General features: G+C 35.7%; 1 protein-coding gene across 1 annotated transcript in view; it reads right to left on the reverse strand.

Moving 5' to 3' along the window:
* Positions 1–23,188, reverse strand: part of LOC124154384 (dynein axonemal heavy chain 12-like) — a 242,984-nt gene that overhangs the window by 174,599 nt on the left and 45,197 nt on the right. Inside the window, exons 13-22 of the mRNA XM_046528076.1 lie at positions 22,311–22,430; positions 19,869–20,002; positions 17,669–17,828; positions 17,438–17,592; positions 15,673–15,780; positions 13,855–13,967; positions 12,959–13,110; positions 9,750–9,925; positions 4,636–4,864; positions 227–427 (exon numbers count right to left, since the gene is read on the reverse strand). Coding sequence (XP_046384032.1) covers positions 227–427; positions 4,636–4,864; positions 9,750–9,925; positions 12,959–13,110; positions 13,855–13,967; positions 15,673–15,780; positions 17,438–17,592; positions 17,669–17,828; positions 19,869–20,002; positions 22,311–22,430 — 1,548 coding nt within the window. The remainder of the gene's footprint in view (positions 1–226; positions 428–4,635; positions 4,865–9,749; positions 9,926–12,958; positions 13,111–13,854; positions 13,968–15,672; positions 15,781–17,437; positions 17,593–17,668; positions 17,829–19,868; positions 20,003–22,310; positions 22,431–23,188) is intronic.

Consider the following 23,188-nt stretch of genomic DNA (forward strand, 5'->3'; position numbering starts at 1 on the left):
TTCTTATGTAGACCATATTACTCTTCTAAAATGGCTAAAATAACTTAAAACTCAATATTTATAAAATTTCCCAGGGCAAGCCCCGAATATTTTTTATACGTTGACAGCCCTGTAGAGGATTGAACCATCTAGTGAGACATCTACCATCACAGCATAATAAATGGAGCAAAAAAATGCCATTCTCAGTGGAGCATATCAAGGACCAAAAGAAATAGAAATTACTCACCACAAGCTGAGATTCTACCGTTTCCCAACTCGCATTCATCTCAAATTGTTCTGAGACATAGGCAGTCCAATATACTATCGACACACATTCAATCACTTGTGCTGGCCAACACTTCAGCCAATCTGTTCTTTCCTTCATTGGATAATCATTAACACTTTCCTTTATCACCTCCTTCAATGTGGATCGCATTTCAGACTCAAGCTAGAATAAAGTGAGGTACATGCATAAAATTTTTTACCTATAAACCAGTCATAAATGCTGAAGCTAACAATGACCAATAAAATACACATTGATTGATTTAAAGACCTCAGTCTAGGCCAATTCAGGATCCAAACACAATGAAAGAGGCCATATGAAATAAATTTATTAATGCCAACAGTAGCAAAATAAAAACAGCCATGATTTTGGATGCAAGCATATGACATTTAAGCACAAATCAAAACATTTAACATGAAGCAATTTTACCAAGCCATGCCTCAAACTATCAATTTTATGTCAAGGAAGGATGAGTGGTACAAAAAGAAAGACAACAATGATTGAGCTCTCAAATACTTTCAATCTCTAACATATCAACTGAGTTCACAGGTGTCCCAAGGAGTAAACTAAAGCATAATTTGGAAAGAAGGAGGAAGAATATGCACAATTGATTTTTATGAGTTGTCACACTGTGACGCACATGATTGATTTTACCTGGTACATGTGGTATGTAGTTTGATAATTACCGGTTTTACGAGGAGAACATGAAACAGACACAATGTTGGAAAATGGACATCTTCAAGTAGCTCCTAATATGATCAATCCACATATTAAAAAATGTCACTAATAATGCGTTGACATACATTTTGCTGAAAGTGGGATAAGTGTTGGTACCCAAAAGTTCTGAAAATTGCTAACTTTATCCGCGTGCAGTGGTTTCATGAATAGTTTTATTGAAAAAACTGTAATACCATCATAATTAACTAAACGATATACTAAATAAAATGGAAAAGATAGTGTTCGAATCAGGAAATGTAAATGAGAAAAACTGTAAACTTACTTGTACAATCTGAAAATAAATGAAGTGAATTCAATTTTTCAATCAAAAGAACAACCTTAAGCAAAAAATAATAAATAAATATTAATTGCAGTGCAGCGAAAATGGAATGACAACTTCACTTCCATAAAAAAAGATGCTTTCACAATTGGATACATGAAACTAACCAACACAGAAAAAAATCAAAGTATTCGGTTTTCAAGAAACGCAGCAGGAACACAACAAATCTAACCATTCATCATCGTACCAGAAGCACAACTAAAGTAAAAGTACATTACAATAGAAAAAAGCTGAAAGAATTAGCTGGCAAAAATATTGACAAAAAACAACTCGTGTGAGTGTACCTTGTCGGCAGAGCTTTAAATAGGAGGTACATATGGGAGGCTGGGAAATGAAGGCCATGGATCATTGATGACTCTTGCCTTGAAAGGGGGTTTATTTGTTAGTAAAAGAGTCCGTTTCCCTATGTTAAGCACACGATGTAAGTCCATTCTCCGTAGAGGTTTATGGAATGCACTCAATGAAAGAAGCCTTTCAGTATACCTCTTTCAGTGCGCAGCAATTACTTAATGAGATACGCAAATAGTATCCGGGAATATTTGAATACTAGGAAGTATTCCATATTTGAGATCTTGAATAATTATGCTTAAAGTACCATCTCAAATACCTCGAATACTTTCAATTTCACGCCATACACTGACGCATCCATGTCGTTGGTAGTTGACTCGGAAGCAACGTAGAGGACTCTAGCTGTTAAGTGCATGCAGCACCATTTTAGGAAAGTTGACGAACAACATCACATTCGCGGATAAGAGTGGTGAGTAGATAGCATTTGACGTGGGGGACCGAAAATGATCGGGAAAAAATAGCCCCCACAAAAATTGAAAATGGTGGAAAGAAATCAACTCTTGAGGTACCTTCCGTCACGCGTTCAGCTACAGCTCCCAAACCGTTCCACTCATCGGAAAGATCATCATGGACTCAAAGACTACGAGGATGCAGGCTTCCTTTGATGTCAGTTTTGCTTATTTATGCCAAAAAATGGCTCAGCATTAATGCATTAAAGTTAAAAAAGGATCGAAATTTTCATTAAGTTGTAGTAAACAAAAAGGGGGCATCTCGTAGGCGACTTCAACGACAGCATACGTGGGCCCCTGACAGAATGCATACCATCAATACACCAACATTCAAAAAATTATTTTCACCACTTCTCAATCTAAACTCATCCAGGATGAACCCACAAGATGGAACTTCGTTTTGAAAATAACGAGGCGTCTTCTGGAACAGCAGCAAGAAATAACATTGGCTGCCTCTAACCTGAGCTTTAATGTACATAGATATAACTCCACCACAGTTGGATGCTATCGAGCAATTGATTAATGTTCTGGATGTTTTTGAAGGAGCAACATGTCTTGCTGGTGGAAGTGCAGTTACAGTTTCTTAAGTTATCACCCTTGTGAATAGCAGTGTTGATTTTCTAGAAAGTAAGAAATTTTTGCATGGTCATCTACAAGGTTTCGTCAATGATTTGCTGTTTTACGGTAAAAGTTGGTCTGAATTTCTGGAAAAAGAAGAATTACTCCCTTTTGCCATTAGTCTTGATCCACTATTGAAAAGCAGTGTATTTCAAGATTCAAATAATGTGGAGATGATAAAAAAATCAATTCGCTTAGGAGATAATAAGTCTGTCTAAACAGTATCACCCAACAAAAACAGATACCCTAGGAAAAGTGCAACCGAAAATTACCTTTTCACCTTATATGCCTTTTTATTTATACATTTATCAAGTGAAATAGAAGAATAAATTTTAATATGCTTTGTGCAATTCTAGTATTCTAGATATTCGAAACTTAAGACATTCGAATACTCGAGCTATTATATAATACTCTAATTCGATATTCGAGATCCAGTAATCTGCTATTTGACCCATCTCTAATAATAAGTGTCGTTCGAGGCAATATTTTTTAATTTTACTTTCTGGTGATTATTTTCTATCACTACTGTATCTATTATCCAGATATAAAAGTAAATGTGGCCATATCGCATCCACACGCTTGCAGTGTTGCCGTACTCTCCGCCGCAACCGGCCAGAACCGGAGTTGGCTCAAAATAGGATGCAAAATTTGGGGTAGCAAGTTGGTGCAGGATTTTACTTTAGATTCACAATTCAGAAGCTTCGTAGAACGACGTGGTGTAAGTCATTCGGCAGAAGTCAGCGGAAGTATCTACTTTTTCTCTATGTTACCAAAAAAAAATTGGCTGAAAACAGGCTATGCCATTTTCTTATATATCTATGGTTGATGATGAAAAAAAACTTAGAAAACCCTTCAAATGGAAGAAAAAGAACTGTTAATTAAGACGGTATAAAAGTTTTGTCAATAAAACTATTCATGAAATCACTGCACGAGGATAAATTTGGCAATTTTCAGAAAAAATCGTGAATGGTCATTTTTTGCTAAATTTGTTCAACTTTGACCTCAAATTTATTGTTAACATGAAGGTCGAGTTTCAGGCTCACTGTCTTCTAAATATCGTGTAGATTTAAAATTTTGCAATGTTGGTTGACTTTCATGAACTCTTGAAAATTATACTACAATACGTTGGCCTTCTATAGTTTTCGGGCTTCATTATTTACCATATTTAAAATGATGCTTTGAAATGCTGATATAGAAAAACGATTTTTTAGTTTAAGTGCTAGAAATACACGTGCCATAAACGGAATTAAATATTAGCGTGGAAGATAGAAAGAAAAAACTAAATAATGATCTAATTAAATTCTTCTCAGGTTTCTGTCCGGGTAAGGCACTTCATCTACCTCTATGCCAATGATTCAATTGAAGACTTTTCCATCGTAATTATGGCCGTCGATACCTACCGGGTAAGAGGTGCTGAGTTAATAAAATTGTATCTCTTCTTTTCTGTAGACTTTTTAATCGAAATTAGTAATTTGAGTTGTCCTTTCCATGCTACTTTTTATGCACGATAATTTTTAGTGCCAACATAATGGAAATCTTTTCTCTATATCAATGATACTTGGCATAATTTTCAATATGATGGAGAGAGAAATAGGAAAACTAAATGAGGTTAAGGGTATCAATTTTGATAATTCATGCAAGTGAACCAATACTTTACCTAAATATGTTGGGAAATGATAAAACGTGTGTTGTATGAAGAAAATGAGTGAGCATTGGAGTAAGGATTAACACATTACTGTTAGCAAGCATTACAAAGGGAAAAGGTATCCTTACAAATGAACAATGTTTGAAGGAATATTTTGGATTTCTTTCACTGTAATTAAACATGTTTATACACAAATGAAATTGTTTCAATTATACTCATATGTAAATGGTTGCATAGAAAAAAATAATATCTTTACCTGCAGCATCCACTTATCAGTTCGATTCCCAAAATCTTTAACCTTGATGATGGTCTTCAATGGAACCTCCTCTCCTTCTGCACTTATCATTGAAACAATATTCAAACTATCATCAACATTCAAATCATAAATCCCAGCAAAGCATTTGCCGAGGTATTTTTTTATACCTGTTAGGTCATTGGCATGAGTCAAGACAATCATAACTTCTTCATTGGATATGAAAAAAAATCTGAAACACCAAGGTCATTAATGTAATTTCATTTCATAATGTTGAAGGCTTCAACTACAAAAAGTGCCTCATGTAGCTATACGAGGCACTTTTTGTAATTGAAGGATTAAACCTCAATTGCCATACCCATCCTAACTTTTCATTTTTCTTTTGTATCTGTCTTTTATATGTGTTCTTTGACAGAGAAAGAAGTTCTGTTTTTGCTTTACTTGAATATTTATCAATAACTCTGGAGATAATATCCCTTCCCAGATAACACGGCATTTGTATTACATCAATAATACACAAAAAATACGTGCCCAAATACATATGTATAAGATGGAATACGATCGTATTACATCGGTATATTTCACGTAGAAGTGGTTCAAAAGTCCCTATAGATGTATGTATTCGTGCGTATTACAAATTGGAAATCTGAATACCCATACATGATTTATACATATGTATACAAAGGAATACAATCGTATTACGTCTGTATATTTCACGTAAAAGTGGCTCAAAAGTCCCTCAGGATGTATGTATACATGCGTATTACAAATTGGAAATCTGAATATCCTTACATGTAATATACATATGTATCTGCAGGCCCTCGTACACGAATTATACATATTGATTTTCTGACCCACATCCACTTAATATCAATATGGATCAAACGGATGAATAAATATAAGGAAACCAGAACATACAGATAATAAAACATTTATTCAAAGAGAAAAATAAAATAATACACACAAATAACAAGTGTGGCCATGAATATTGCTAACAAGCATTAAGGGCCAGCAAACAGTAGGTGAAACTTAGTTTAAAAAAATGGCACAAAGATAAATCAAGTACAAACAATGGTTTGAGTTGGAAAATAGAAAAAAATGTTAGCATGGAACAAGCGTTGTAACCCATTGCACAAGAAGAAACCTGAATTCAGGAAACCAACTCTGCACAATTAACCACTTTCTGAAAGGAGAAAAGAAGAAGTCAAGTTTAAAAGTCATGCAAAAATATATCTTTTTGTAAGATCTGAATAGGAGCTCAAGGCCTTTCAATTTGAATTCTGTGAAGTCTGTAATTTTAGTACTAATTCTGTATTCTGAATGCAAATGAAAGTTTGGCTTCTCTGCTAGGTTCCAGACATAAGTTTTAAATCTTTTCATTTACCAATTATGTCGAGGTCCCAGCTAGCACAGATTGTCATTGATAGACATTGTCCTTTGAGAAATCATATATTTTGGGGATATGCTTTCATTTTACAAAATTAATAGCCTTTCTCTTAAGAAGAATGAGAAATATGAGAAAAGATCATATGACTACTTTTAAATATAAATTAACTAGGGAAAACGTGAATCCATTGGTATGCTTATTTAGTACATTATACTAATTTATTAGTACCATGATTTAGTATCGGATGATTCACACTGAAAAAATATAAACTTGTGATATCAAATTTTCAAACAAATAAATTTCATACATAACCGATAATTTCAGGCTTAACTTTAAGAAACCTCTCCATCATGGATAAAAAAAAATTTTTCCCTCAAACCTTACCTCGGTATTAACAATTCCACCTGGTCTTCTGGCTTTGCTTCGTCGTCTTTTCCGTAATCCATTCTCCTCTTGTCCAGGCCAAGCTATTTACATCGTCGCCTCCTGGGTATGCGCGAAAGAGCATGAAAATAAAATTATAATTAATTAATTTGGCCCATACGCACCTCTTTCTTACATATAATGACAAACTTTCGCATGAAAATTACGTATTTATCTTGTGTTAATAATAATGACGAAATGCACCTTGATTGACTGCATTTCAAGATGAAAGAAATATTACATTTTGCTTTAAGGGAACCGATATTACACGACCAATACTTCTTGCTCGTTAAATAATTAGAAGTAGAGGGCAAAACCGCTCGGAACCTCGAGGAATCTATTAGTGACAAGGCTACGCTGATAAGTCTAAGGTCAAAGATGTTATGACTAAAGCATAGGATAACTAGGAATGCAAGAACTACAATACAGTAGGTTGTGGTAATAAACAGCGATAAAACAACTTACACGTGAACGAAAACATTCCTTTAAACAATTTTTTCTGCTCTTAATTAAGAGAAGAAAAAATGTAACTTCAGCCGCGAAGCACGGAATTACTATACGACGCATAATCTATTAATTTATACGTACAAGATTGACATTACTATGTTTTACCATATAACTTCAATGGACACCAGTCTCCTCGATACATAACTCAACAAAAAAGGAAAACAATAGCCAAACATAAACAAAATAATTACCTCTATTGGCGCAATGTGGTCAATGTGGTAGTTGTATCCAAATATACTCAAATAACATAATTAATGTAGTCTATTTATGCGTACAATATAATAAAAGATAAATCATACCTTACCTTAATTATCCAGTGACAGGAAACTGTTGGAGCTGGCTTGCACGAATCGCAATAACGTGCGGGATTGAAGCACATTTCCAGCAAAACATAGCTTCGGTTTGAGCGCACCATCCACACGCACCGGTTATCGAGGATTAAAACACTATGTCAATTCTTCCAATACGTATAATAATACAAACAAATATAAAATTAACTATACATCAGTAGCCGGAGTTCCTCCTACAGCACGTTCTTGACGTTCTCGTAGTCTCGAACGAAATGCCGAGCTAACTGTTAACGAGATTATCACTCCCACTCACTTCCCTAGCTTGTTGCGACAGAATTGAGAATTTAATTTTTTTGTTTAAACAGTTAATTTAAAATATTGTTTAAAAAATTAAACTTCGCTTTTACTTTTGCGCTGTGCAAGAACTATTTTTTGTATTTTTCATGTATTGTGAACCATTTTCCATGTGTATATTTCGCGGATGGAAACTGAATTTTACATATGTAATACGTCTGTATTTCGCGTGCATTTACAAATTAACATAAATATGGTCGCCATACTACCCTTGCTCACATCGATCAGTATATGATTTATTTTTAAGCTTCCTGGGTATAAATTCGAATGGATGAATGATCATTGAAATGAGGAAATCTGGCGTTTGCAGTGAACATATTATTTCTGCAGAAATGTTTCTGAACATTTTACTAGACGCCACGAAAATCCACCTCTCAAAAATTACAGGAAATATACATAATGTATATTTTGTGTATTTTTGACCACATTTACATATGTATTTCCTCTGTATTCATACATATGTAAAAGTAGCAAGTGTTACACGATATTTACATTTGTATTTTTGACCACATTTACATAAGTATTCAAATTTCAAAAATACAAATGTATTTATCGTGTAACACGTACCACTTTTACATATGTATGATTACAAAGGAAATACATCCAATAATACATATGTATTACACATGTTATACATAACAAAAATAAATATGTATGTGACCCATGAAAATACAATATAAATACATTATGTATATCCAAATGTGTGCTGTTGGGGTTCACTGATCATGCTGTAATCCTCAGATTATTCATTCTTAGCCTTAAAATGATGAATTTTGTGGGACAAAGAATGACTAAATTCTTCATAACACACTGTCGCCTCCTACCAGGTTTGTTATACATGATAATCTGAAAAATGGTGAATTAGAGGGCATCCTAGGCCACGATGGTGTTCCTGCCTCTGATAAGCTGCACAAACAGGCAAATCGGAAAACTAACTTTCTTTTCCCTGGAAACCATTGAATATTTTTTTTGAAACATGACTAATATCTGAGATAAATATTTTCAGAGGGTATTAATCCCAACATAGTGAAAATGCAAAATTATGGCAGCTAACTAACAAAAGCATTACTGATGGAATTTATCAATGCTACTTTAATACAGCAAAGAGTACACTCCAAAGATACAAGTAATGTTATTCATTACTGCATAATAATCCCAGAAAAAAATAAATTTAAGAGATTTGTTCTAAAAAAATCACTCATGGAACCACAACGTCGAAGTTAAAAAATATCTCAAAAGAATGAGAAAAACAGTATTTAGTTTAAAAAGGTTTAGCTCATTTAAGAATAGGGTAGTTTCCTTCACCATAGAAAACAAAAGGCATTGATTGCGATTTGTTACCCACCATTGGTGTATTCATATTATACAAATTGTTTGGTTTTAGAAATTCCATTAATAACAAATGTTAATGATCGATTTTAACCTCATTTGAAAAAGGCCAGATTGGCACCCATGTCACTCCACGTGACGTCACAGGGACCTAGACCTTTTTTAGAGTCAGTTGTACCTAAAACTAAGCAATTTTTCTGATCTGCGCAACTGCACAGCTTATGACAAAACCCAATAAGATGAATAAAAACATGGCTATAAGTCACAATAAAGAGAAAATATTAGGAAGCTGTGGGATTTGAAATTGAAATTGTAGGTAACAAATGGTAAAAAAATTTCTAACTGAAAAACTTTGTTATAGGTAAGTCGTTTTCTTAACTGGAGCCTTATTGCAGACACCATTATAGAGCGGTTTTGTAATTATAGCAGTTAATTACATATTTTTTTCCATGCATTATGTATGGGAAGGGTCTGGGACCACGCAACGACTTAATTTTCCTGAAAGTTGACCATAAGGAGATTTATTACGCAGTGGTTTCACAGTGTCTTCTAAAAATATGAATTTACTTGATAACAAAAATCATCTTCCTTGTTAATCAGATGACTTATGTCATTGTTACCTTATCAGTTGATTTAAATCATAAAAAGTATGTCAGGAAAGTGCTTTTTAAAAAAATTTCTGACTTAGTGCAGAAATTCAAAAATAAGTCACAGCAATATCCAGATTCTAAAAATAAAAAAATAATTCCCAGATTTCAAGGTATTCAACAGCCTGTTCTTGATGACTTTGGTGATGTATAAAAATGGTAATATTAATGTAATATTACCTTGGAAACGACAGGCATGCTTCCTCAATGTATTTATTCATGCCTGCCAAAATGTTGCAGAGGGTTTCATACACAACTTGACTGTCTTTCAGCAACTGCAACTGACCAGCATATTTAATGACATTCGGGGTATTTGACACTTCTCTGATGACATTCTTCACAAATGAATCAGCTGCCTACAACAGGAATAAAACGGAAAAGCAATCATGCACATAGAAAGAGGAACAAAATTTGTATGCAAAAAAATGACACTTAAGGTTAATAATAGCCAATTAAAATGAAGTGGCAAGGAGGGAGGCATAAAATCAAAAATAAGCATTAGGGCTGATCGGAAAAATCGATTTTTTTCAAATCCATCTAGCCCAATTGTCGTGTGTACATGAAATGAAACATTGACATGCTGCGTGTAGATTTTACCTCTTGGATAGGTAAAACTGCTTTCTTAGCTACTTCTAACCTCAAAAATTAAATCATTTGTATAATCGGATCAGAAAAATCGATTTTTTTTCGATCGATAATACATCCTTTTTTACAGTAAAGTTGTCTAGAGAGATTTGTTTTTGCCTATGCTTCAAAATTTTGCAAAAATGAGACACAGTATTATCGTTAAATAAATTTGCAGCCCTCATAGCTACTGCCTTTTTAGGGTGATGCTTCTCAACGTACGATGTAACAGTTTCCCATGCCTTCAGCATCTCCCTTATTTCACTGGCTCTGCTGAGGCTGTTATCTCCTCCTCCCCTGACGAAATCCTCTCCCCAACTTCTCGCTGTGACAAAGAATACAGCTCCATAACCTATTCGGTGGTCAGTTCTTTGCTATGCTCTTCCACTAGCTCATCGATGTCGTTGCTGTCCACCTCTAGCACCATAATTTTGGTCAGAGAGACAATCTCGTAGACTGCCAGCTCAGCAGGCACTTGCCCAAACTCCTTAGAGTTGAGTTCAACAATACTGTCTGGGCAAAGCTTCTTCCATGCAAAAATAAGGGTTCTTTTGGTGACCTCCTCCCATGCCTTGTAGATCATCTGGAGGCAGGCAATGATGTGTAGGTGGTCTTCCCAAAATTCTCTGAGAGGTTCCTTCAGTTACCTCAAAGAAGTGCTCGAAGAGATTTTTAGTTTAGCCCTTTCTAAAATTTGAAATGACCTGCTGATCCATGGGCTGCAGCAAAGGAGTGGTGTTATATATTTTTTAACATATGGAACAAACACTTCATTGATACATTCTATAAAAAGGTAACATATCACCCAAGCCTTACTGTTGGACCTCCACATGACATTTAGCCTGCTTTTCTGGACTTTATACTTCTTGAAGGCTCATGGATTGTCTGAATGGTAAACGAGCAGCGGTTTAATTTTCAAATAGCCACAATTTGCACAAAACAACAACGTGTGACGGTCTTTCAATTGCTTTTGGCCTGGCAATGCCTTCTCTTCTCCTGTAATGGAAGTTTGCCTCGGTATCTTCTTCCAAAAGAGACCCATCTCATCACAATTAAAAACCTGCTGAGGCAGATAACCCTCTGAATTCGCAAGGTTCTTGAATATGCAAATGAGGTTCTTGGCTGCCTTAATCTCTGAGATTGCTGCTTCTCCATTCCTTACAATGCTGTGGCTACCGGTTCTTCTCTTAAACTTTCCGAACCACCCACAGCTTGCCTTCTTCTGCTTACTTGCTCTTCATCCGTTGATGATCCTGGTGTCTTCTTCATGAAGTCGGCAAAAATTAATTTTGCCTTCAATTTTGCTGTATTTGAGGCTTGGGAGGGGGAGAAGTGAGTGGGGAGGGGACGGGAGCGGCCTGCCGCTCTTGTATCCATGACGCTGCGTGGGCATTGGAATATTTTCTTCGGGGATGCGGACTCAAATTTGGCATTTTGTGGCTAACTGGTGTCACATACGTCAAAATGCTCAAAATTTTGGTCCTAGAAGAGAGGGAATGAACATAAAATATTAAATTTATCGAATTTTGACCCTCCCCCCTAAATTGCATTTGAGCGAGAGTCAGGGGTTCACCTAGAGGTCTCAAATTTTTCAGACCTTATTTTTTAATCAGTCCCACAACTTTTTTTCACTGGGCCATATTGATATAAAAAAAATCAATTTTTCCAATCCGCCCTAATATACATGTTCACACACATTGATTTATTTTTTAACATAACTCTTTTAAACGTACCAATAAAAACCGTATAAAATCTAGCTCTAAAAATCTCAAATGGGGTACTATGTGATTTGAGATGGAAATGGCCAATAGATTCAACAATAGACATACAACAAAACAGTAAGAGCTCAAACTTGCACACATTTACGGGTAATTAATGCACACTTAGCAGCTCTTTTTGGCATAAGGAGGCTCCATACTGGGAATGGGTCGGTTTGGTTTGCTTGGCTACACTGGTTCTTAAGCTTGGAACCTTAATCAATGTCAAAAAGAACTGGAACCAAAATAAATTGTGAGACAGCCCTTTTGAACTCAGCTCACTCATTGAAAGTAAAGGTAAAGAATGAAGTGAAATGATATACAGTCTAGGATACTTTGTGCAGAACTCTAAACTGCTAAGTACTAAACTGAAGGTTTTCTAGAATTTTGCAAACTTGACTTTTTATGTCACCCTGACAAAATGGTGGCCATAGGAGCTGTTAAAAAGCCTCGCCCTTGCACAGTTTGGCTTCCAGAGGCATCCAAAAGAAGACAATCTCATTTCTAGTATGCCTATGTACTAAGTCACTGTTGATTTATACAAGATGGCAAGAGCAGCATGCGTTCTCCGATTCATTATTGGTTACAAAATCATCACATTATACTAGACACATCCAGTTTTGCTAAAGATATTTTTAGTTCACACAAACAATGAATAAGCTTTGAGTTACAAACATCATTTGATGAATTCTTGGATAAAACATTCCTGAAAAAGGAAATAACAGATATTTTTTTGATAAACTAAGATTCATCATTTTGTCTTTTCAATAAAACAACTTTCCTCCGAATGTACAACATGACTTTTCACAAATTTCCACAAGGAATCTAGCTCTCTTGCTCTCAAGAAGAGGTGTAATGATAAATAGCTGCTGTGTAAGCAAAACAAAATTATCAATGCTACAACCACATAGCTGCTTGGTGTGATAGTATCATTCATGAAGTTCTGCATACCCAAAAACTGAAGTAAAGTGTATACTTACAGCTACATCTAAATTATCTCTGACCTACCTTGAATAATGGTTTCTCCTTTTTCAGTGATTCTGGAGTTTCTGCCAAAGAGAACACAGGGAGCAGGTATAGCCACAGGGACTGGACTTTTTTCCACAAGTCGATGTTCTCATTCATTAAAAACAACTTTTCAGTCCACTCTTTGTATAAATCTATGAAAAAGGGGTTCAGGATATATTAATTTATATATTAGATACTACGTTCGACATCTTTATTTTCAATTATTATTATTTTATTTACCCAGTGATCTTGTACATTTAATAATGTCCCAGATATCTTCTTAAGTATGTTATAAAGAATTGTATAATAATTATATATGGTTGTATATTGTACTTCCTAAGTAAGCCTTAATGTCCTTTGCTTTAATATTAGACACAAATTTGCATAAAAATCACCAACTGTGAATGCTTTGATATGATTTAAATTATTTCTGAAAGAACATTTTTTACAGAAATTTCATTAATTACCACTTTTTTACAACAAAATCCACCCATTTATTCACCAAAATTCAGGAATTCTGTTCGTCATAAAACTCAGCAATAATGTGAGAAACAGAGAGTAGGGGAGAACTGATGGAAAATTCTCCCGAGGAAGGCCAAGTACTTGAGCCACATAAAAAAGAATACAGGGAAAAAGTACACAGGGGAAGTAAAGGAACTGGTCAGGGATATGGAAAATTTGAGGGCATTGGTAATAAGTATTCCTCTCTGTATTGCACTGCTATGGACGAAGCAATAGCAAGATATGGAGAAATGAAAAAAAGTGTAAAATATTAGCACTTATTCTTTGACCAAATATTCTACCTGAATATTGTAGAAGGGCAGAATCACCTGGCCCACCAAAAAGGTGAGAGGTCCCTATCTAGTACATATGTTGAATTCAAATTGTTAACTTACAAGCATATGGTTTGGCAAAGGCTGAGCCACTTATAATTTGCATTTTCTGGATATGATTGTCCAAATCAACCTGCAAATCATCCAGCCCTTCCAATACTGCCACTCCCAGCTCTCTAAAGGAAGAAAAAACAAATACATAAATGACAGACCAAAGTTAAACAGAAGAGGATGGCTAGTAACTTAAGGTAGTTAGAGCACCTCCATAAAAGTAAAAAGAATTTCATGAAACTTTGGTCACATATTCGTTGAATGACACACTTTCAATGATCCAAATAGAGAGGGATTCCCATATGCCGTTTTTGAGATATTTGACCGAAAAATTAGGATAATTTAAAATGGGCTCTGATGGAGAAATACCATTTTTGTGAGCTGGCGAAGCTGTTTGTGGCAAGACGTTGTTGAGACAGCGGTCATTAGCAAAATTTTGCGACGAATCTAATTATGTAAGTGAAAGTATAAGTTCATGATAAAATAAGAGAGATATTTATGAAAAACCTTCCTGAAACTGGCAAGGCAGCTGGGAATCTCTGGAACCAATATTGCAAAACGTAAACCACTACAACAACTTCGTCTCAATGGGGTAGTTTCCTTCATCAAAAAAAACGAAAGGCATTGATTGCGATTCGTTACCCACCATTAGTGTATTCATAATATGTATAAAAATTATTTGGTTTTAGAAATCCCAATTTAGACGAATGCTGATGGTCAATTTTAACCTCATTTGAAAAAAGCCAGATTGGCAGCCTGGCGGCCACGTGACGTCAGAGGGACCCAGATGCTATACGAGTAGTCAGGAGTTTTGCATCATCTGAGATTAACAATGCATGCATGAGGCACAGAGCTCAAGGAAACATTTTTTAACAATCACTTATTAAAATTGCCTATGGTCGGAAAGTTTCCTTCGCTTGATAGGGTATTAATAATACTTATTAAGCCAAGTGATACCTGCTAGTGCCATCGTATCGGCGCTTTCACGCACTTGAAAATTTTCACTTTTTATTTAATTGCAAAAAATAGATATTGTCATTTAAAAATCTAAAAGATTGAAATATATACTCCAGGAGTAATAATTCCATTTAGGCTATTTAAAAAAATAGGAAACCACCCTATTATGCAAATACATATATTTCAATTCCCCGCTATAACCCATCTTACATATCGTTTGTCAATAAATAAATATATGCATTTATTTAGAATAAATGCCACTAAGATTGTGAAAATGTAGTCAAGGTGTGCCGCCAACAGTTCAGTGTGCAAAGGTTCAAAGCAGTCTTGAAGCCAGTCAAGTTGACTACTGTTAATACCTTTAAAAAATCATTTTTGATGTTGGCATTGTGCTGCAGAGCAAATTTCCACTCTCATTTCGTTCCTAATTATGTTTCCGTTTGTTAATTTTTTTAATGACTTTTTTGCGTAAATAGTAGGCAGTCAGAGTACATCACTCGACTTCAACCGATGCTGCTCTCTCTCGCTGCTAGAACTACCTCTATGCACATATGGGAGGCAAAAGGGACCTTTTACAGATTTTTCAACAAAATTCTAGCATGCAGCTAGTTTGGCTGGCTGGCTAAATAAATCAAATTTACCATAGTTGGGTGTGTCATTGTGCCATTTTGATACCACATTCCACAGTACGTTTTGGGTGTCACTCATTCCACCCAATCAATCACATTTCACTTCCCTCCCACTGACACTCATAGATACCAGATGTTGAGACATAATTTTTGGATAGAGAATGAGTTTACAGCCTTTCCTCATTACAACAGTGAAATTAAGACTAAGTAGCTACAGCCAATGAAGTAATTAAGATTTCCTAACTCGTCCTCAGCAACTTGATAAGTAGCAGCTTCCACTTCCTCCTGTGTTTGATGATATTCCTCCAAGAGTTTGGCCTCTTCGGAAGCACCTAGGCTGATCAGCTGCATTCTGAAAAAAAACACATGTTAAAGCCTAAGGAATAACTCAATCATAAAGAAAATACTTATAAGTAATAATAAAAATAATATACAGCATTTTAGAAAATTATTAAAGAGAACATAAAGAAATGTATTGTACATGTTCCAGATAGCTGTAGAATAATAAATAGTGATTATAGAGAACTATATAAAATCATTCCGCACAACTAAATATAATCACTATGCATAGTTATTTAGTAATTTTTCTAGGGGCTTACTTTACAACAGATAAATTTTAAAAAAACAATTGATATCCACTTGGTCCCTGAAGGGTCATGCAATCACAAAGGGATCTAACCATGGTGAGGAGAACACTTTTTCATTTTGATTATAAATAGATATTCGCTTGGTTTCAATATCCTACTACATACTTTGCAAAAAGCGGGTCTAGTGACCAATATACCTAAATACAACAGTTTCAACACAATAAAGACTGTTTCATAGAAAAAAATAGCAAAGAATAAAAATTAGATTTATATAGAACAAAATAGCTTCACAACTTCGTTGAGTGTTCATAGAAAAATATTTCTGTGGATTTTCCGCCTCCTACATATCATTCTCCTGCAATCTATGACAGTAAACAGCCGCATATGAGGAATTGATATTGAGTTAAGCTGTTTCTTAACTGCATCAATTTCTTTGAGAAGTTTACTTCTCAATTCAATAAACACATTATTTTTCTTTCGGAGGTCTCTGCTACCATGGTTATACCTAACAAAACACAGCTGCAAAGTGAATGAAAAACAATAAATAGGAAACAGTCCATTCCAAATTGCCATAGAACTTTACCTATTACTTCAAAATCGACCAAGCCCCATGTTAATTTTTGCACTAATTTGAAATTGTTCCTTGCCAATATTATCACTGAACCCTGCCATTGACCTATGGGTACTATAACCTCACGCAAATTGTTCTACAAGGATAATCTAATGTTAATTTTGTATATAATCCGGCCTAAAGGAAGATGGAACTCCTTGACTGTCCGTTTCCCAATCAACACATTTGCACCAAGTGATGCATATCTCACAGGATATTTCATGATTGATCAATGTAAAAACAGTACAATGAAACACCTCCAAAACTATGAAGTATTGAGGGAAAAAGTACCCCACAAAGTTTACAATGCCACAATTAGTCAGAAAGAAAATCAGTTTCCTTTCTATGGCATGTTATTCTTAGGCCTAATTCATGGCAAGGACAATCCAAACATGTGGCATCATCTTCATTTTTTTCAGCGCACAAGTTGCTGACACAATATCAGCAGCTAGCCTGTACCACGCATAATTCAATCTGAGCACATAAGATTACAGGTATTTAATGCCTTCAAAGCATTCTATTTAATTTTCAAAGGTTTGAAGTTTCAAGATTGACTCATTGAATCTTGTTTGAGAGCAAGGGGAGGGCCTAAATTTACAGAGAAAAGAGGAAATATTCTGAGAATTTTCACAACTAGGGTTAAATGGAATGTTTTAAAGGCATAACGTAAGAGATATGTCATGTACAACCATTCAGGTGAGCTTAAATAGTGCTAGGGATAGGCAAACTTAAGCATTTCCATCTCTCACTAGACATGTACATAATTACAGAATTATTATTGCTAGGATAAACAATAGAAAGAACAGCCTGACTTTTCAATATATGGACCAATATTGAGCTTCAAAATTTTCCTCAAGGTTGTTCCGGAATTGGGACGCAAATCCAATCCTGTAATTCCCTTCATCTCCAACCAATGGCTATGCCTCAGGGATTTGTTGCAAAGGGTGCTTATGTATATTATTTTCTCCTGAAAATAATTAGCAGAATGTTAAATATACAATACTTTTCCGTGACAATGATATATCACTTCAGCAACTACTCACATTAAATCTTTTTATTCTCTTGAGGACCTTTTCACACATTTTTAATGGACCAGCTAAGGTTGCAGGGTCATCCACACTACCAGCGATTCTCCGTTGAGCCCCTGCATCGATTTGCTGTAGTATCAAGTCCTTGATCATTTTTTGATAGTGCTTTATCATCCTGAAAAATATACCACACATAAATTTGAATGGTTTTTCACTGTACTCAGCAATGTATGCAAAAAGAACTGCAGTGCAATACTGGAACAAGGAGGAACAAGATTAGTTATTAGCAATGATATTCCCAGTGTTGGGAAGTCTTTCCATTCCCTGACCTAGCTTTGGCCAATACAACCTGGGTAATTTTGGGGCGAAAATATATTATAAATTGGAATAATCTCTCTGAGCATATTTGGGCATGAATATTTTTTTATTGAAGCAATTGACAAGACGAACGTAATATATTGTGCTTCTCAATCTTTCATTAAGGCAGTTCCAAGACCCCTTCGATTCAGTTTTGTCTCAACATAGTGGCTTGCTCTCTGGCCCCTACTGATGAAAACATTGGATACTCCTCATATTATGGTCACAAAAATGCAACTAAATTATTCCTCATCAAGCAGAAGCAACTTTCCTCCTTTTCTTGGTTATAATTAACCTTGGGTGATCCCTATTTGTTCGATTAGACAGATTTGGCAGGGATTAGGGTAAGTAAAGTCCAGAGCTGCTGGAAAAATGGTCTCTATTCGCCCTTCATTACATGGCCATACTCTGCTTGGTGGCCAACGACCCCTCTCTCAGCATTCCTCTCTCCTCTGCCAGTCTCCATTGTCGTTCCTCCATCTGGTGCTTAAATGCACGTCTGTGCAGGAAAAGGCCGGTGGGACAGGAGAGGGGTGGGTGGTTGAGGGAGAATTCGCTGATGGGAAGAAATCCGATGCATCCACAACAGGGAGTGGAATGCCTGTGTGAGGTGGGGAGAGGGTAAGACGGGAGCGGAGGAGGCTACAAGGCCAGGAAAGCTGACAAGGGTACTTACACTTGAATGATTGCAGGCCATGGGCAAATTGGTATCCTCCATGTGCACTTAATCTCAATTGTTTCCTGGGATGGCATTGTTGACTAGTGCCCCATTCAACTCTATTTGAAGTGGACGCTGCATTTATTACCCTTTACTTGCCCGGCCCCTAAAACTGCCCTTTGCAATCCGAAACCCAATTTCACCAATGGCCACTTCTATTTGTCATAATATAGATTCTGCCATGTAAACATGGTAAAACTTTCTATGATAAAATTTGATTTTTCTATGATTTACCGTATTTGTCTGAATATAGTCCCCCCTTTTTTCCAAAAATGCCAATGGTAAAAGTAAAGAGGGGACTATATTCAGACGCATTTTTATAACTTTTCCCGAAACTGAAGCCTCGAAATTAAGGGGGGAGACTATATTCAGAGGGGGACTATATTCGGAGAAAATGCGGTAAATGTTTCCATTTTTTTTATCTTACAGTTTATGCGGTTGACTTCCCCATAAGTTACAGTTTATGTATTTACTGATGGTACCAGAATATTTTTATGATCTGAAAAATGGCATCATACATTGAAACACAACTTCCTCTTTACATTAATTAATTTTAAGAGAATTATACTGGTTTTGGGCACCCTTATGTCACAAAAGACTACACATCAATTTTTAACAATTTTTCGCAGTAAATGGAATAAAACTACTGTTTAAAAGTAGGTCTGTCTAGTGGCTTACATCAGAGTTTAAGTGAAAAAAAAATCTGCCATCAATAACAAAAGTTAGGCTGATTTCTTCAGCACATGAGCTTGGCTATAGGCAAAGGGAGTTGGCATACTGTGACTCAGATATTTCAAGTGAGGGCTATCTTTGCTCAAATTTACCATATTTTGAGCAGCTGAAGTGGTCACAGATGTTTGCAGATCCTATTTATTATGCAGATTAATACTTTAAATGAATGGAAATGTATAGCTAAAGCATAAATAGTCTCACTCAAATCTTGAGATTCAAGATTTTTTTCATATTCTCACTCAACTTCTTGAAATCCTTCTTGCATAGTCTTAATTGTAATTAAAGTGTACATAGAGACATCCTAAACAATAACAGGCAACAAATCATAAATATAGCTACCCTATCAAAGAATTAACCACAAATTTTCTCGCTTAATGTTGACTAAATTTGATAAGAATGAAGACTTACTTTTCGATATTAGTAGAAGTCATTTCCACTGAGGCAGCATCCAAATCCTCAAAGGTGCCATCCACCCACTTCTTCTCCATTGTTTTCCACAAATCAAGGTATGTGATCAGCTTTGTCATGGGATAAATGGAACTCTGGAAAATAGCAAAGATCCTAAATTAATTTACACTATACTGGTCATCACCTATTTTCCAACATTTACATTTACACATAGTTATTCTTTTGATCCCATAAACTGCACAAAATCAAGGTTTAACAATCCTCATACGTAATGATACATATGAACTATAGGCAGAGCTCCGTGATTTTTGTGAACAAAAATTTTCATGATTTAAGCATAATTTTGGTTTTGAACAGATTTTGGCTTTCATAATGGCTTTTTCCGCAATTTGAAGAGGATTTTTTTAACAATTTGCTGCTTTTTAAATTTTAATCCAAAAATAAGTGCTGTTATTACAAATTCTGCAATATAAGTTCAAATTTCAGTTTAAAATGCTGAATTCTCAATGCTGTCGCAAAAAGTCATCCCAAGATTCCCCATCGCATGAAATAACAATAGCTACAAGTGCACCACCAATAATGGATTCCATTTTCTCTCCACTAACTACACAAAACCAAATAGAATACTCAGAGAAGTGAATCAGCATTCACTTAGAATACTTAGGAGTAGACACATTCAGGCTGTAAATCTACATCTAAAGATAGCACTCAGAGAGCAACTCCCCCTGCCCACTTGCATCCCAGCAAGGTGGGCAGGGGGCAAGGTATTTGATTAAATGTCTCCGGCTGTCCTCTATGTCAGTAAATACAGTGCAACCTCGATATAACGACACCCCACGGTGCACTAATAAACACTCGCTATAGCGAATTGTCGCTTTACCGGAGGTGGAGCAAATAATAGCCAATATACCTGTTGCGAACAGATATACAGGAACAGGAGTGGTGCGGCGACAGATAAACATCTATCCGATAAACGTAAGCATAAATCCAGACGAAAGGCGATGTTTTTTTGCATCACTAAATTTCCTTACTCAAATAACGACTAACTATTCAAACAATTTATAAGCGCCGCACTGAATAAAAATCATTTAAAGCATTGTTTCGTCAATCATTATATTTATCAAACGAGAGTTTACCACATAAATTTGAGACTGAGCACTCCATTAACTTCATTTCTAACAGATCGCTAGCAATTACAGCGGTTAAGGAGTCTTGATGAAAGTCTTCCGGCGGTGAAACCCTCGCTATAGCGAAAGCCAACACCGAAAGGGTCTCCTAAAAACGAATTTTTTAACATGCTTATTATAGGGTCAATTGACGGTGCATCGGCTATCTCTCGTAATAGCAGGGGTGTCGCTATAGCCCGTACTCGCTTTAACGAGGTTCCACTGTATTAAGTTTATACATGCTCTTTTCTAGGAAGCCTGTCGTTATTCTCACTAAGTTTTTCAAGATGGCCACGGTACACAACACTTCTCACGACTTCCCTCCCCGTCCTCTGCTGCTATGCCAACACAACATTTCAGGCAAATTTCTTGTTATTTAGGTGATCTAGAGGCTAGGTCAGGGGTTTCAAGCGAAAGTAAAGTCACAAAGCGTGTGTTTTCACTTAATGGAATGCTGAAAATTGTTGATGTATTTACTCATGTGGACAAGTGCACAAGTGATTGGTTTTTTGCGAGTGGTAGAAAGTAATTTCTGCAACTCTTGGTAATACTGGATTCATAATTATCATTTTCCACCACAAAGACCAGTCGAAAGCTGCAAACACAAGCAAGAAACATTCTCAAGCAGCTAGATCATCTACACAACAGATTGTGCTGCACTCTTTAAAATATCAAACTATTTTAGAGACCAATTAAACTACAATATAACAGAGGCATTTATTAAGACCAACACACCACTTGAAAAAATAGAAAACTATGCATTACGAGGCTTTCTCATATATTCCTGATCAGTACATGCCAGCCATTATTTTTCAGCTTTTGGAAAACTGATGTACAAAAAGGGGAGCCAATTCGGTTGAGCGTTTGCTCGGTTGGCAGTTTCAAATCATGAGGAAGCCTCTGAGTAACCTTAATTTCTATCCTCAAAGGGCACGAGGTTTACCAGGAAAGGGACTGACACACAACCCAGAAAATATTCACACACCTTTGGTTCTGTCTGGGAGAGCTCTAACTTTACCAATCCAAACCAACCACCAGGTTAAATCACTGAGCTAATGATGTTTTCCTGATATCCATATGATCACAACAATTTTTATATTCACGGGCTAAAATTTGTTTAGGGAATTCCGACAGTCCCAAGTAATGAGAACCCAGGATTGAGTTTTTTGGGACTGAAAAATTACGACAACTACAACAAAAATTACATGAATGACCTAGAAGACTGAATATTTGATTTTTTTGGTCCATGTCTTAATAAGCAATAACATTTTCTTACACGAAGCTCATCATACTCAGGAAAACCAGATATTGGAATATCCAACAAAGCCTCTTCTTCATTAACCTCAGCAATTTCATCTTCATACATTTTAAATACTGCAGCCATTTTGTGAATATCCTGCAATAGAAGAAAACACTTTTTATTCCTGGAGAAACAATTAGGCAATGCCTTCACTTTATTTTAATCCATGGATACGAGGATATAAGAATACACTGTCCAAATGCTTTTTAGGATGATGGCATATTTATAAAGAATTGCTACAACTTGTTAACTTTGTGCTGACACTGCTGACATACTGTCCTTTCTTCATACCATCCTTATCATACATGTATACACACCTTCCTCATTTTTTCATTCATTTAGTATATTAGTGAATTTACACCTAATGATGTTGCTTATGCAGTGACATGAACAGTGTACAACATAAATCACCTGAAAAAATATGAAGAATCCATTTTCAACCATTATCAGAATAATTGCACCTCCTCAACTATGATATCATGAAATAATTGATGAATTTTTATGGACATATCACACTTAAAAAAAATAAACTGAGCAATTCAACCGTTGATACATTCCACCTTAGGACTACTCGTTCATTAACACCAATATGATGCATTCAACTATTTTTCTATCAGTTACCAAACTGAATGTGCATTGATCAGTATCCTGGCATTGCATGCTGGACCTGCATTTGCGACTCTAAAGTTGAATGTGCTAAGATGGAAAAATAATATGCTTCAGTGTTTAATTATATGTTTGTAATTTGATCGTACACCCATCCCTCGCTTAGTACAAGGGATGCATTCCTTGGTGTCTTTGCACTAATCAAATTTGCATTATTTGAGATTATTTTAACATTCGGAGGACTGGGA

The sequence above is a fragment of the Ischnura elegans genome, chromosome 1 (assembly GCF_921293095.1).
Source record: "Ischnura elegans chromosome 1, ioIscEleg1.1, whole genome shotgun sequence".
Classification (NCBI taxonomy): Eukaryota; Metazoa; Arthropoda; class Insecta; order Odonata; family Coenagrionidae; genus Ischnura; species Ischnura elegans.